General features: G+C 41.4%; 1 protein-coding gene across 1 annotated transcript in view; it reads right to left on the minus strand.

Moving 5' to 3' along the window:
* Nucleotides 1-3,251, minus strand: part of si:dkey-178k16.1 (band 4.1-like protein 1) — a 31,345-nt gene extending 28,094 nt beyond the window's left edge. The window contains exons 1-2 of the mRNA XM_053424186.1: nt 3,171-3,251; nt 2,691-2,840 (exon numbers count right to left, since the gene is read on the minus strand). Coding sequence (XP_053280161.1) covers nt 2,691-2,840; nt 3,171-3,242 — 222 coding nt within the window. The 5' untranslated portion in view covers nt 3,243-3,251. The remainder of the gene's footprint in view (nt 1-2,690; nt 2,841-3,170) is intronic.
* Between the last annotated feature and the right edge of the window lie 14,204 nt (nt 3,252-17,455).

Consider the following 17,455-nt stretch of genomic DNA (forward strand, 5'->3'; position numbering starts at 1 on the left):
GAGAAATGTTGACACAAAAATTTCTCACATCCTATTAATTCACAGAGTTGAATGTCTGTCCAGAGTGTGTTCACAGGAAGCACCTTTCAGTGCGTCACTTTCACACTGACCATTTTTCCAGACAAGGAGAAGAAATTAGATAATGACAGGTTTGAGGGAACAGTCGGCTTTAAGTTGCAGATGGGAGATGGCTGATGCAGCTGTGAAAGCTAACTACCCCATCGCTAATGAAAGAGCATCACTTCAGACCCATAAACTGAGGGCGAGTTGACAGGCGGCAGCGTGTGTGAAACTTGGGATGTGTCGCTTTTTAAAGGTTACCCTGATTACCACTATATTAAATAGGTGGAATGATCCTTTAGTAAAAAGGGATAATAGGAGAGATTATGTCTATTATAAAAGATATTATCTTTTAGTGTTAAAATTTATATTTATGTACCTCCTTCTAAATTTTAACCATTTGCTTCCTTGTTGCGCAGCATTTTGTACTTTGTGTTGAAATGTGTTCTGTTAACTTATGATTATGATGATAATGATGATGATGAGGACACTTTATCCAAATCACTGCATCTCTTTCTCTCATTCACACAGGCTGCAGTACACAGTTCTGGTGTGAAAATCAGGAGCCATTTGTGGTTCAGTGCCTTGCTCAAGGAAGCATAAACATGTGGGAGGAGCCGACAATCATCCCTGTGAAGAACCTCTCTATTACAAGGTACCAGGAAGAAGGCACCACTTCTTCAGGGTTCGGAGAACTGAAACATCTGCAGTCAGGAGAGCAGACACTAAAACCCTCTGCCTCTTTTAAGTAGCCGACACGCCTCGGCTCCTTTGCTTAACCAGCGGGAATGAATAAACCGTGGAAAAGAAGCATTTCATGGACGGTAGTTAAAATACAGGTACAGTGCTATCCTCAGGACCTTCTGCTTAAGAAACCAGATGTTCCATTCAAAATGCATTTCCAGAAAAAAAAAAAGGAATGACTAGAGATTTAATAGCGTGGCTTTAGGTTAAGGACTGCTCACTGTAAATGCACTGAGCTCAATCAATATATATAATGTCGGGAGCCAAACGTCAATAGGAGGCCCAGGCTGCTTCCCTGTGTTTTTATCATCAGGGCCTGTTTGTGCAGCGGACATCATGACTGTAATTAAACTAATGAGTTCACAGCATTCATCACTGTGTTCCCTCTCCTCTTTTTCATTTGCAGACGCGTTCCTACAAACAATACTACGATACACAAACAACCGATCCCCGTATCTCTACCTCCTCTCGGTCTTCCTCGCCACCTCCTCCCCCACTCCCTTCATCTTTTCCTGCACCTCCTCCTCCTTCTTTCTCCCATCCTATTTTCTCCCCGGTCAAACATAAGAGCACTCATCTGTCAGCTGCATAGATTTCCTGCCAGAGCTCCATACCTCTAGTGTCACTGCCCAGGTGACATGAAGAAATGTGTATGCACGCCTCTAGGAGGAGAGACTGAGTGTGTGTGTGTGTGTGTGTGTCTGTCCTGACATATTTCTCCACTCGCTGCTTCTTGTAAGTAACATATGTGAGGTCACGTGGGAGGCAGTACGCCATAAAAGGAATAGAGTTGACATGAATGAGGTCTAGTCACAGACGAGATCATTCCCCTCACGCTCCCACCGGGTGTAGCGGCCAATGGGCTTCCAGCGCCGGCTTTAACGCGCTTCATGGCAGCTCTGTGAGTGAGTCCTGCAAAGTATTACTCTCTGATGCAACACCTCATTCTCTTCCTCAGAAATCATTTCATATCCAGGAGCGAATGAATTCTCTGCAGTACTCGAGTCATGCGGGCGTGTGGGCTACTGCGAAATTCAAATGAACCGAGAGCGGTGGAGAAATGCACGCGTGTGTTTACAAACACGAAAGGCGACAGAATCACGGTCCATGAAAGCAGGAGATTTGCTAATCTGAGTCCTTCCATCCCCCCACAATGCAGAGATTGTCACACCTCCCTCCCCCCCGTCACTCCCCCTCTCAGTGAGAATAGCAACAGAGCTGCATTTCCTGACTCAGTAGCACGTATTACCGGGGGAGACTAGATCCCACTGAGGTGTTCTGTGGCGGACGGTGCTGAGTCAACGGCTCCATTCAAACGGCGGAGGTGCACAACAGCTGCTCCAAAAGCTGCATTTTTTGGTCACCTGCACATAGCAGAGTTCATTTTAAGTATGTGGGCATTTGAGCGTGAAGTAGGAGCCACACCTAAAACCTTTTGAACACATTTTTCCTAATTATATTTCTGCATGCTTGAAGAATTACGAAAGGACAAGTCTCTGGAAAGGAGGATGTGTGACAAGATGTTGGAAACAGCCATGAAAAAAAGGTCTGACTTATTTCAGCTATGACCATCAGTTATATAGTTATATTTCAAGTATAACGTTAGTTCAATCCACATGCAGCACAGAAAAATATGCAAAATAAGTAATACAAGGACTTTTTAACTGTTTATGACACCATCATATTTTAATATTCCTGCCTCTTTATGACATACTTTATGACTTTACTGGATATTTTCAGTATTATTTATTATTACAGATTTTTTATCAGTGATGTTTAAAACTATGAAACGTTCCAACACATGTTTCTTGTCATGTTAAAACCCTTTTGCATGTATTGATCAGCCATTTTCTCCAGGCTTACTGACAACAAGTGAACAGGCATACCTCCACTGCAGTCTCATAGTCTGAGCCGTCCAGTAGAGTGACTTTGACCGGGACAGTCCTGGGCCTCTTGTTGGTTTTCTGGGGGGATTTGGAGGCTTTGCTGGGGGTCTGCTCTGAGCTATCATCCATTTCACCGTGGTCCTCAGGAACCTGGACGGGAGAAAATCCTTCCTGTGGGTGAGGGGGCTTCAGATCACTGAATGTTTTACTTCATTTCAACATTTGTATTCAGACTCACAAGAGGCATTATGTGCTCGACTCGCAAAGTGATTTAAATCCAAAATCTTTGATCGTGTAAAGCAATCACCAAATGCATGAGTCAGAAGGAGCTGCCGCTCAAAGATGCTAAGATGTTAAGTTGCAGGCACAGGCGGCTCGTTGCCTTGCATATCAAACAGAAAAAAACTGGAAGGCTGCTGAGTTATTGAGATGCCTGAGTGACATGATCTACAGCTGCTGTAAGTTCTTCGGCGCACCCACCTGATTGGTCCTCATGGCGTCACCCTCCATCGCGCTCCTTATTTCCTCAGCCGAAGCCTTCTCTGTTGTCATAGAAATGGATTGTAGTCCTGCAAACAAGCATAAACATATATTCATTCAACATCAAATATGTGGAGTGTTAAATGCTGATAAAAGTCTGATACGGCCATGGACTCCTGATGGAATCAACCTGGTGAGATGTGAGCAAAATGCATCTTAACTGTGCAATGACTGACCGCAGAAACTGTATCATTGATGACATCACAACCAACAGCCAAGAGTATTTATTATTATCTCCTAATGAACATTGTGTCTTTCTCACATGCGCATGTATAACGATACAGTGAAATGGAGAAAGAGAGTATCTCAGTCGGTGCTGGCTCACAGCCTCCCACGGGAGCACTCTGCATTAAGAGTGTTGGCTTCAGGACCCTGTCTTCTCCCACTACCAGAGGAGATAGCAAATTACATCAGCCGGAGAGCCCTGCGGCACCGCACAAGACAGCAGACGTAGTGAGATGGAGAATGAGAGGGAGCGAGACGGAGGGGGTGGGGGGAAGACAAGGGAGGAGAGGGCACCGGGGAGGTGACAGCAATCTGAGGATGAGACGGGAGGAAGGAGAGAGCACCGTATAGATTAAAAGACGGAGGTTATGGGGAGAGAGACAGGGACAGAATAAGAGACGGGGCTGGAGAGAGAGACATGCAGTGCTGATACGATATTAAGGAGAGCTGGAGACAGATGATGTCCATCATTTGAAGGTGACTGCTGCTATAACCTGAGCCGGACCCTCGCACAGTGACACACAGTAAATCAAGCCTATATTTAAATTAGTTTTTTTACAGCGGGGGGAAACAAATTGTACGAGATAAACCCCAGAGTCAGACCATGGCTCTGGGGTTTTACGTTCCATAAAAATCAGCTTAAAAAATTCCAAGATAACATGAGTCATTTTTTACTGAATGACTGCTTTAATTATTTTACACTAGCCAGAGAAAGTATTAGAGCTTAAATAAGGGTGCTTCTTGTTTCTATTGTGGAAAATAATAATAAAATGTGAAAATGGTAACTGCTAAATCATTATGTTTCATCTTTGCTGATATATTGTTATTGTATATATATAAAAACTTACAATAGCTGTCAATAGTTTATTTGAAATCTCAAGACATACTCTACTCTATGTATGATGTGCCACTTGCATCTGCACAGTGGTTCCGAAACAATGGGTTTGGACGCCTTGGATGGTCACATGACGCAGAGGGGGGTCGGGAAATGACTCAAATTCTCGTCAAAGAATATTTTTCTAACAAAAGATAACAAAAATATAAAGTAATTGCTTTCAACCTTTTTTCAACATCACAATCTGTATAATTAATCTCTCTAAATATGCACTTTCTCACGTGAAGACCTTTGAAATGTAAACCTCAAAGTTCGGTTGTGAAAAATATGGGAAAAGGATAAAATAAGAGCTTGAGATAAAGGAGAGGGTAAGATTAGTGAGGAAGTGGGAAGTGCTGATAAGTAGTACCATGCTTCTGGGGGAAACTCTGATTAAGTAGGAGCGAAACACAGGCCTAATGGGGACTAATAACAACCAATAAAGTGTTTGTGAAACAGGAAAAGATAGGGTAGTGTTCCCTCCACCGAATGAGAAGGAGAATAGGTCCTGATTAACGAATTTTAAGTTGTCTGATGATAGTTCTGTGATTACAGTTTGGGAGGCTGGAATAAACTGCATCTCTCATCCTGCATAATAGGTTGTCCTCCCTCTGCAGGTGGGAGCCGGATCAAAGAGGAGAGCAGTCTGTCTGTGGAGCGCTGCAGATGTCACACTCGCACAATGCACGGTTCCTGAAAAAGGAGTGTGTCGATCTGATTTAACCAAATAAATGAGTAACAGTGCAATGGATAAACAAAAATATGGTCATTATAATAAAAAAATGTGTTTATATATGGAAATGTTGTGGTAGTTTCAGGTAAACATAACCTTGGTGATTTATACATTTCTGTATGTATACCTGCCTGATGTGACTCATGTTTATGTAATGAGACCGAGTCAGACAAAGGAAGCTGTTGATTTAATTGCACGTATATATGTATACGTTACTTTAGTGAGAAGACGTCCACCCACTGGTCTAAAAATATCTCAAATCAGCTTGAGTTCCTCAGGCAGAGGCCTTTACACTGCTCTAGACACCAGGTTAAAAACCAAAGAAGACGGAGCCTTTGCACTAACGGCCCAAAATCAATACGCTATTGATTTCAACCATATCACAGGGACCTATATTTCATTTCTCTTTTCATTTCTCATTTATAGCTGGCTTTAATTTGTCATGTTCAGTCAAGAGGCAGAAATATGGGGAGAGATAGCGGGATAACAATAGGACATGCAACACAGGAGCACCACTCAGACAGGGACAGGTGAGGTTGTAATGAGCCTCTATTAGGACACTGTCACACCTACATTGTTTGGTCCAGACCTACTGACTTTCGATTAAGTCTTAAAGCAAAATAACAGGTGTGACAGGTGTCTCGGAGCAGGGAGCAACTTCTGACCAAAATGTTGTCTGACCAAAAGAGGTGGCCTCAAACTGAACCATGGTTTAGTTTGTTTGCTCTATAAAAGGTCTTTGTTTGGATAGCTCAGACTTTTGAGACATCATTGATCTATAGAAGAAGATAAAGAAGCCGCAGAGAAGCAAAAAACAAGGCGTGGTAGAACATTGACGGAGGAGGAGATGAACTATGAAATGGTAATAAGGTCGAGGAAGACTCAACTTGAAAAAACCTATATAACATTGCTGAGTGGTACAGTTTAATGGAAAGACTACTACCCACCACACTGACACATCAATCAAAGTAGACAGCTAACCGGAGAAAAATGTAAACACAGACATGAATCTTGGATCAATCAGATCCAATGTAATACCCAGACCAAGCGTGAATATCACCCTGTGGAGCAGCTGTCAGAACAACTTGTCAGCGAATCACAAGCACACTCAAGAGGAATCCTGAAAGGATCAGTGTCAGGGAGCAAAGGCCGCTCATTTCACACACATTTCACAAAACGAGGCCAATCAGCTCTTTCTTTTGGCCACTCCGTGATTCAATCCCTCTGGCTCCACATCAGTTATGGTCTCCACACATCTAATCATCTCTGTGAGGTGAGATGATGAAGACTGAGATGTGTGAGGTGCTACGACTGCTTAGGCTCTAAAATCCTCTTCACAAAGACTCCCATTACAGGTCTTTTGTCGTTTGGCTCTTGAACGTCACAGAAGAAGCATCAAGGAGAGTCACAGTGAAATGAGACTGCATCAGAGCAGGTGAAGCTCTGAACACAATGTACGGGGACAGAATGTCTCTAAAAATAGTTGCATTGGGTGAGTTGGCTTTTATTTTCTTAAATAAGACAGAAATACCTTTTTATTTATACTTCTGAAGTTTATGGACCAAATTAAACCGAATAGATTTTGGGGAAAGTACTTATATTTGAATGCTTATCTAACTAAAGACAGTACTGTGTTACTGTGCAGCAGATTTTAACATTCAATCATTCAAACACAACCAACATAATCCTAAACAAACTTGCACGACTGCATCCATTCCACAAAGTGGGAGTTACACGGCTATGCTAGTGTGTCAGCCTGTTGGTATGAGTTATATAGTAAGCCAGCTGAGTGATTGACTCCTTTCTCTTTGCCAGTAGGGAAGTTTGCCTTTTTATTTTCCCCCCGTCACATTCAACATCCCAAACGCATCAAAAACGTGGAAGCTCTCTCACCTCACTGTCGGCCAAATTCACAAAGGTGTCTCATTTCCATCACTGCAGATCAGAGCTGGAGCCAATAAGAAACCGTGTCTACTGCAGAGTCATTTATCCCGGGAGTGACTGCAGTTTTAATCCATTCCCATTGCAGTCAAAAGCCAGATGTTAGTGGGTGTTATTTGATTTTTACCACTGGAAAAAGTGCTTTAGACTTTGAAAGAATCCATGTGTTATACCTCTACATTTAACCAAAATACAGGGTCAGTTCACCGAATATTAAACATTTATTAAAAAATGTCTAAAGGAGAAAAATGGTAAAAGTATCTGGAAACACAGAGTTTCATTTGTACTGCTCAAGACCATAGAAAGACTTCACTTGAACCAGTGGATGACATCATAATAAAGTATGTCTGCTTGGTAAGATATCAAGAGGAGTTGAGTAGGAAAGGTCTAAGACATGGTCTTCAAAAATCATCCTTATAATTATTATTATTATTACTATTCTTTTAACCAATTTACCTTTTGACGAAGAGTATGGTTTTATCGAGCTTGTTATTATATTTGATTTGACTGTCAGAACCTTGACATAAGGATGCAACAACCTAATTCACAGACTTTGTATTTAATGCTTATTTTCACTGCCAGGCTTTCTGATAAAAACATGGCCACAAACTATGTCATCTCAGTCTATATCAATAACTATCATAGTAAATGTCACATTATTATTTCGGTTAAGTTTAAATTTTGGATTTACACTATTCTTTATGAGCAGAGAATGGCACTTGATAAACAGCTAAACATTTTAGCAAGATGAGGTAGATTTACTTAATTATTTGTTATGTCTACTCACTGTCACCATGTTTGCACAATTTAAAACTATGACATACAATTGCTATTGATGAAAATTATGTTGCAGTTATTATTCATATTTATTTATTTCCAATCACTGATGCAAACCTTGCATTTGTTGCTCTTCCTCTTGAAATACATTCAGGTTTAATTCCTGCTAACTTTGGCCATAGTGCTGTGTAATGTGCTTCAGACAGAAGACCCCTGTGTATGCATATAACGTACCTATTCACAAATACTAGAAATACATTTGAAATACTTCCTTTCCCTTTTAAATGTAGTCATGTAAAACCTTTAAACGCATCACTCTACAAAAGACATGATCTGTAGCAACAGCCTGCAAGTCATCTGTGCTGCTGGTGTCACAAAACATGCAACAACATAGTAAACACCAGCGAGAATCCTTTAATTCATTCAGGATTGGAGCGAGCCGCGATTTATTTACACCTCCTAAGCTGACTGTCACAACACATGAAGCCAGTGCAGATGGTCCAGGACTTTGCTAAAATATGAGACATCAGTAAAGTTGAACTTTTCCCTGCAGTGAAGTACTGGCCTCCGCCTTTTAAACATTTATAACATTTTGCTATGGTTTGGGGGGGAAAAGCTAAGACGATAAATCTTGATGTCTATGATGTACTGTCGTACAGTGTGACTGTCATAAAGAGCAGATCGGATCTTCACGTCAAATGAATCCGCTTTGTTGTCATAAGAAGTTGTGTCTGTTCCAGCGGATTAAAGAACACTGCAGGTATTAAACAGATAAGCTTCGTCACAATTATTGAAAATTCTAAGAAAAGACACAGATAAGCAAAACTCATTCTGGACTCTATCAGCCTTGGCACGTCAGTCTGTCTCTGCAGATCCACCCCGGTACTCCATATTTCAGCATCAGCCCAGATACACAGTAATCATTACTGAGCACTGCGACGGTCCAAATGTAAGCTTGCATGAACTCTCACTAAAACCAAGTGCCAAAGTTTTGAACATCAACTCTTAAGTTATGAGCACGCAGACACCATGACGTTCTGAAACATTCATCGTCTTCATCAGGACGGCTCAGATAAATTGGCACATGGTGACAGACATAATGGCTGATCATCTAGGGCAGAAGGATGTCCATGATGCACCATTCACCCCCTGAGCTCATTTGTCTTCGTGCCATCTGTCAAACAAAGGCTCTCACTAGAGGCCATAATAATTGATGTACCGTCAGGCAGGTGCCGGTTGCCCGCAGGCACATTCTTCATCAGCAGGTGGACGGGAGAGATCTTTCAAACCCTGCATCTCACGTATATGTTGCAAGAGAAACACTGAGACGGCAGCTTGATAAATCTTCCAGCTCGTCAAACAAAGTAGGCTATAGTGTCAGGAAACTAATGTGTTACCTCCCTCCAGAGTGAAGACAAACCACGTGTATAATAGAGTGTAAAACAAAAATAGTGATGAGAACTAAAGATACAGTGTCATCAACACCTCCTATGGTCACAATATCAGAGCTTTGCAAGAAAAGTGGGAGTTTTGGGATTATTTCAGACACAAAAAAAAACATGACTATTCTGCCGGCTGAGGAGACCAGAATGTCCCGTAAATAAAAACTAGTTGTCCTTGCGAGCAGCTTATTGTGGAGTATTGTGATAAATCGACCAGAAAACGGTGGATTGCACTCTGAGGGTTGGGGCTGCCCGGAGTGAAGGAGTATGTCGGAAGTTTGTTACCGAGTGAGGGGATGTTGGGAACGCAAGATGGACAGGCAAGACGGTGCAGGGTCAGCAGTAATGCTGGTGTTTTACCGGGACGTTGTGTCAAAGGAGCTGAACCGCAAGGCAAAGCTTTTATCCCGTTCTGACCCTTTATAGTCACAAGCTCTGGGTAGTGACCGAAAGAGCTTGATGAAGAATACAAGTGGCTGAAATGAGTTCTCTCCGTGAGTGGCTGGGCTCTGCCTTAGAGATAGGGGGTAAAGAGTTCAGACCTGGACAGCAAGCTCAGAGTAGAACCTGCTGGCCCTCCATGTGGAAAGGGGAAAGTTGAGGTGGTTCGGGCATCTAGTTAGAACGCCTCCTAGGCGCATTTCTTTGGAGGTTTACTGGGGACGCCCAACCCAGAGGAGACCAGGATAGACCCTGAACATGCTGGAAGGACTACATAACCCATCTAGCCTGGAACATCTGGGACGTCTGGGGCATCTGGGATAACCTATGAGGTCTGAAAAGCATGAATGGTTGGATGGATAGTTAACAAATTTAGCCATGAGAGCAAAGGAGGAGGTCAGGTGGAGTTGTCTGCAGTTTGTAGCGACAACCTCAATGTGGAGGATGAGCTGGACGGACTCGATGACCAACACAGGACTTTTATGCAAGAGACTGCTCCTCATTTCATTTTCCATGTTTTAAATCCACAATAACGACTCAATGTTTGTGATTGCAACCAAAACCACATTAATCCGCTAAGCTTATAAGGGAGAAAATATTTTAACCCAAACAATAATCTTTTCGTAAAACCTAGCTGCATGTGTGTCCAAACCTTGACCACTTAATGAGCTCAACCATATGTCTTTATTGTAACCATGACGACAAGTTCACCATTCTAAGAGCACTGCATGTGTTTAATACTGTAACCATGACGACAAAGGTTGGGTAAGATGGCCTCCACAGGGGCCGTATTTCAGGAGACGTGTTGTATATGAGAGTAAGCACTAACAACCAGACACAATGCTGTGCTGACCTCAATCTGGTTGATCACACCTGAACATTGAATAAGAACAGAAGCATATTTTAACATTGTTCATCTTTGAGAAATGTACGTTGCGTGTTGTTGGAGGAAAGCATCATTCCTGCGAGTATTTTGAACAGCATCTCATTGTGATTAGGTCTTTTTATTTGAAAAAGCGTTTTTAATATTATACAAACCAGGGATAACCGCAGCATCCTCAAATCTAAGTGTTTTTATTATTACAATAAAAAATCTCAAGACCCTTAAAGATCTTATTTCGATCAGATACAGATATCAAAATAGAAACATCTATGTGACAAGGTACCAATTGGGGTAAGTGGGTTATTTTTTATTTAACTTTGTTCCGTTTGTTATATTTCAGTTGTTAGGTTTTATGTTGTCATGCAGCAGTGCCTCTCTGACCATTTTTATGTCTCTGAATGATTGATCTGATATTATTTTAAGAGGATGGCCATCATGACCTTTGACATAAGAATCCAACAACGCAATTTACGGGCTTAGCGCTTTACAGACAGGTTTGATAAAATTTTACTCTGCTTCTCCTCTCGACATATATTTTAGTTTTCATCCTGCTAAATTATGAATCTTGTTACAATAGTGTTATATTAACAGAGCAGTAGTAACAGTAGAAGCAGCAACAGTAGTGTGTCAGCAGTGATGTGTTACTTGCTGCAGAGACGAGCACTGTGGGTAGATAATGTGCTTACTCTGATCTCCAGGCAGTGTTCTTCTTCTTTGCCAGAAGGACTTTTGTGACTACATCATTTACAAGAGTGAATAAAGCACACCCCGAACTGTTCTCCTTGTAATTAGGCAAGTCATTAATTTGAAGATTTAAAGAGATATTACCTACACACTCAGAAACAAAGAAAGTTATCTCCAACCAAACCATCTGTCTATTTTAGGACGTTTCAAGGGAAAATGTCAAATTAAACTAAAAGGGTTAGATTTAGATCAAGCTCCAAAGTGCCTTTGTTATTTTGCAGAGAGTAAACTGAACAGGTTGGCTACCCTAAAGGATTGTTGGCACTTTTTTCAAAGAGTTGATCTCTCTCGGTGGTAACTTTGACTGGCACAAACTGCATTTTCATGTTTTCTGGCATGGCAACACTCCACTGTCACAATAATATGAGGATTCTGTTTAAATGATGTTTAAATGTCTGTTTTATAGCCACGAAGAACCAGACGTCTGGAAATAAAGATCTTTTTCTTTTCATTGGTGTCTGAAAAGCGGCTAAGTGACAGAATACACCGAGAATTTCTGTTTACAGGTATTGTTGCTATTGTAATAGCCACATGATTCTTCAGACAGCGTCATAAAACCCAACATCTACATAACTGAGATGTATTTGTCACTGAAATCACAGAACAGTGAGTGGATATGACCATTTCATTTAATAAGTTCTCTACATCTAAAAAATTATTCTAATCACTAAGTGTTCCGTTTTTGTTTTCTCTGAACTATTTCACTATTTTATTATTTTTAAACCATGCAATCTGAATCCATAGCTAGTCTATCACATACACCATTATTTGTAACATGTTCCCCAGAGGAGGACTCCTCCTGATTCTGGTGATCCATTGATTAGTTTTAGGTCAAATATCTCAACATCTATTTAATGGATTGTCATAAAATGTTAATTTGTGCCTTAGCTTACTTTGGTTTATGACATAGCCTACGGCAAAATTGCTGACATCCCTGTTGGACTCAGCTGCACCACGCCCACTAGCTAAACTAAGATCGTTAGCATTCCCACATCAAGCAAATTAACTTGCAGATGTTAGCACAAAACATCACAAGTAAAACCTCACAGCATTGCTATAGCATGGACTCTCACTGGCATTATGACAATAAGAGCTAGCAAAAATCGCTGTGACTTTAATGTTATTAATGTGTATCCAGGCATAAGTAGCCACCGTTGCTAGAAGGTAATAGCATTATATGCTATGCATTACTGTATTAACGTGGACATCCACAGAAGCCACCCACTGCATTAGCCAATCACTGGACATCCCTCAATGAGCCTTGCCATTTCATCATGCAGCCCCCTACGCATCTCAGCTTTATAATCAGCGCCTCCCTTCTAACGGCATACACAGGCAGTCCATCAATCCTTGCTCACTGGGCAGACGCCGGCCCTGGGAAACCAGGTACAGGGCAGTGGGGGATGGGGAAGAGGGAGCTGCATGATGTCCTTGTTCAGGGGAAGCCATATATACACATATTCTCCAAACGTTTGCACTCTGCAGTCTTGGGAGCAAATCGCATAGAACGGCTGTTAGGTCTGCTGCAAATCAATCGAGATGAATGATATGTATTAGGACCAACGAAGCCACATGTTCAAGAGTAAGCGAGACCAGAGGGAGGTGTGCTACCTGAGGTCACATGGTCAATGCCTGCTGTCTTATAGGGAGGGTTGTCAGCGGAGGATATTACAAGGGTTAATGCAGTTTCTACACTTGAACATCTAAAGTGCCAAGTTCCACCTTTTGAGCTGACGTGAAAAGACAGATTGTGCAATTGCAAACTTATCTGTGTCTGCCTCCTTATCGCTTGGAGCCAAAGAACGTGGTAAATGCGCATATTAAAATTATTAGAGCGGGGACGGGACGGGTCATTGTAAATCTAATCCTGCCTGATTAAAACAAATCAGGCAGTGAAATCTCTCAAAATGGGGTGTCAAAATGCTTCGTTTGATTTATGAGATGACTATCTTAAATATTAATCGCTTTACACAAGTGGAGTAGCGAGCCTCTTCCATTCTGCACTGCAAAGTAATCTTACATCCATTTAGTAAAGGAGGTCATGTCAGGATATGTAACACGGCATGGGAATATTACCTTAAAGTTCAAAAGCAATTTAAAAACCTCGAACATGATTGGAATACCCACCCTGCTAACTGCTATTTAGACTTTTTCTGTCAGAAGACAAGGTTTCTTTAAAGAGCCATTACTGGAAAGACTGATTGTTGACATTTTGATATACTATTGATTCACTCACTGGAAAAGTCCAGACACACACACAGACACAGACATAGACACAGACACGGACACGGACACGGACATAGACACAGACACTCACACACTGCAGGTTTTATTTCCTCTTTTTTCAATATGCAATACAATTTAATACAACATAGCAATCTACCCCTCCTCCTTGTCAGCCTCCACAGACATCAAACAGTATGAGCTTCTCTAGGTTGATATTTCCTTCAAAGATATTTCACTGCTCGGATAAAATCATATTGCCATTGCTGTTATTGTGTGTACACCCGGGTGTCATTTAGGGAGCCAGGTACCCATCATGACTTTAGCTGGATAAAGTAAGTCAGACAAAAGCATGAAAGCACTTCCATTGTCCAGGTTTATCATTCAAAGGTAAGATAATTGTTATGCAACCTCTGTCCAAACGGTCGCCTGCTGAATCACATTCAAACTGCGTTCTGCACCAAATTGTACACACTCATAAATATCAGCCGCCTAAATATGCCAGATTTTTTTCATTAAAATGAAAATTCGCTCGTTCTTGCGATAATAAATCTAGTGAAAAAATCCCTTGATCCGCTCCCTGGTGCAGATCAGCAACAACATGTAATAGATTCTTCCTCGGGGTCATTCTTCACCCAAACCTCGTCCTCATTTAAACCATGTACGCAATGATGATATCTTCCCTCTGTGAATTTTTGCAAAGTCAAAAAGAAAAAACAACATAAATCTTTTCTCTTCAGCGCAATGACAAGAGGATGACAGGCACCCTGCCGTGCCCCCAGCGCGGTGCCACTCCACAGACGACAGAGGAGAGCATCGCCGCAGACAATAGTTAACACAGAGACATCAGGCGAGCCTGTTTAAAATGCAGTTACCATGGAAACCCTAGCCTAACATTGTCTGTCACGCATATGAAAGTAAGATGAAGAGAAATAAAGAAAGAAGCAGGCCTCGGGCATTGTTTTGCTAGTTGACACGTTCATGTGATGGAAGAGGCGAACCATATCGTGGCACTGTACGGAAGAATGTGACAGCTCATGTTGAGGAGCTGAAGTGACAGTGGAGGCAGTGGCAGTGGGTGGAAGAGAGGATGACCAACAGTTTTTCAAGTAAGTGGCCATCTTCTAGTCTGATTTTAAAGGATTTACCATTAACACAAAAGGTCAGTGAGACAAGATGGAGATCAATGGTACAGTATGTGGATAATGATATCATAGTGTATACAGTACGTAGGATTAGGGTTTAGGCATGTTAGCATGTTAGTCTGGGAAAATTTAATGAGAGTCTATGTAAGATCAAACCCACTCATTTTGTAGCTTTAGGTACTTCGACACACGTTCACTCATTTCAGTGATTAGAATTAAAGAGGAACTGTCTGAACCTTCTTTATATCTCAAACTGTCTTCATTGTCTTTTTATCTCAGGAAAAAACAAATATTTACATTCACACATTCTCGTGTGTAAACCTGTAGTTCAGACATCACTCCTATGATTGCTTGATTTGTGGTTCAGCATTCAATAGTACCTGTGTTATCAGTCGTATTTAATATGATGTTTGAGAGGAGATCGCTAATTAAAACGTGTCAGTTTAATATGGGCTTTTAACACTGATGTGTCTTTGAAAGCTTCTTTTACGTCCAGGTAACATGGGTTTATCTTCTGGGGTATCTAATTTGGCTGTGAGCGCACCTCTGGCCCTGCTTCAATGAGCTGTTACAAATCAATAACAGGATGACTTGAAATAGGACATGGGGGGAAATCATACGCGTTACATATATGTGTGCTACCTTTAACAAGCAAAAATGCTGAATTTACATGCACAAACTGGAATGGCATATAGTAGAGAGCACCTTAAACTCAATCAAGCCACACCAAATTTGCACACACTACTCTAAAAATGCCTGATATTTTTCATTAGGATCCAAGCGTTTTCCCTGGGTTATCAGTGAAAATGTCAAGAAGTCCCAATGATAATAGCTGGATCTGCCCATTTATCCCTTGACCCACCCCATATTTTAAAAGCTTGTTTCTTGACCAGGTTTAATTTCAGTTCAGTTTAAATTGGTTCAGGAGTTTTTGCCTAATCCTGCGAAGAGACAGACAAACAAACTGTAGTGAAAACATAACCTCCTTGGCAGAGGTAAAAACAAATGCACACAAGTGCATCCTGCAGATGCACACCATAAGACCTAACCTCTACCCTTATGACATGTGCATGTGAACACTATATGTGATATATTCATGATATACCCTTGTTGGTGTCTTGCTGTTTTCAATGAGGCGTACAAACTTTAGTGTAAGATACATTTCTTTCATGGATAAGAGGAAACAGATCATTGGGAAACTTGCCATGTATTTCAATAATAGTATTATCTGCATACAGATTCATTGAACCACTAAACTCATATTCTATATTATCATCCTATAGTATTTCTAAGTCCCCTGTTTTTAATAATTAGATTTCAATCTCTTTGTTGATTATAAGGTGTCGGTTCCATATACGTAAAGTGGAGGTACCAATGCACTCATTCCATGGAGAAATGCACAAAGCCTGTACTCATAAACTGTACCTTGAATTGATCCATCAAGTCTTCAATTACTTTGTGATGTCACAGCTCCCAGCATGCCCCACCTTGTAACCTTGTAGGATTTGGTTCCGCTGATTGTTAACCCAACATCTGCTATATATTTATTGTATCTCCAATAAATCCACGTTCTATTGATCTACTCGCCTTCACCTCACCACTAGTCTCTCGCCCCAACCCTAACCCAAATGGTCTGGATCCAGCAGAAACAAAGACTGCTCCTTCTCCTGCTAGTCCACTCGCCATATGCCACCATTACTGCATGAACATCCTGATGTGGATCGGAGTAGCAGGGCTCTACTACTCCTGCATCGGACCTGGATACTGAATGCTATACTGTGGATGGTCAACCAAACACCACTAGCCCTAACCCAGGTACAAGGGCTCATTGTTAAGCTCCACACCTAAAAAGCCGGAGAATGTTAGTCCAGATTTTTCTTCTCATTACAGCACTGACTGATTTGCATTTACCATTAGGTTTTACAGGGCCACAACAGAAGGCTACAATCAATTAACCTGTGATTGACCTGACCGTGCATCACTTAAATGGAAGTCCTGCTTATCCAGAGATTTTTGGAGCTCAAAACCAGAAATAGATCTTAAATGGACATCGAAACCTCTAATAAATTACTGGAAGATTATAAACATGGGACCTTTAACACAACATGCATCCACACAAAGAGGCTTTGCTCTCTAACACAACAAGTAAATATGGGCATAATAGAGGAGCACCACACTGCTTACAGTTGCACCATTGTAATGCACACCAGGGAGGCTGAAAGTGGAGCAGGTGAAAGATAGGAAAATGAGACTGGAGAATGTGCACAGAGACAGAGTCATGAATAGACAGATGGATGGAGTTTAAATTTAATTTGCCCCCACTCTGACTCTACCTGTAGGTTACTATAGCCTGCGCTGTGGTTTGCAAAGGAGCCGAACAGAACAAGAATGACGTAAAGAAGGATGAATCACTGATGATGGTAATGATATAAAACTTGGTAAATGGTGCAAAACTTTAAATCTTTCTCATATTGCACATTATTTGTCTTTCTTTTTTTTTTGCCAAATGATGTTTGTGTTCCCAAAGAAGAAACAACATTCATGGTTGTTATGTTTCTTGCAAACTGCTGTGTTTGTATGGTCACTCTATAGCCCCCCTTCTCCACTGGTCCAAAAAGCCCTAACATCTGTCTTTTGTCTGCAATGGGAATGGATACAATTGTCATTCACTCTAAGGTCAAATGACTCTGCAATAGACAGCACTGATCTGCACGTGGGTTCACCAGGGTGAACGAGCTTATTTGCCACAAAGCGAAGTGAGAGAGCACCGCACTTGTTGATGCGCTTCTGACATCAA

This window comes from Pleuronectes platessa, chromosome 6 (genome assembly GCF_947347685.1).
Source record: "Pleuronectes platessa chromosome 6, fPlePla1.1, whole genome shotgun sequence".
Taxonomy (NCBI): domain Eukaryota; kingdom Metazoa; phylum Chordata; class Actinopteri; order Pleuronectiformes; family Pleuronectidae; genus Pleuronectes; species Pleuronectes platessa.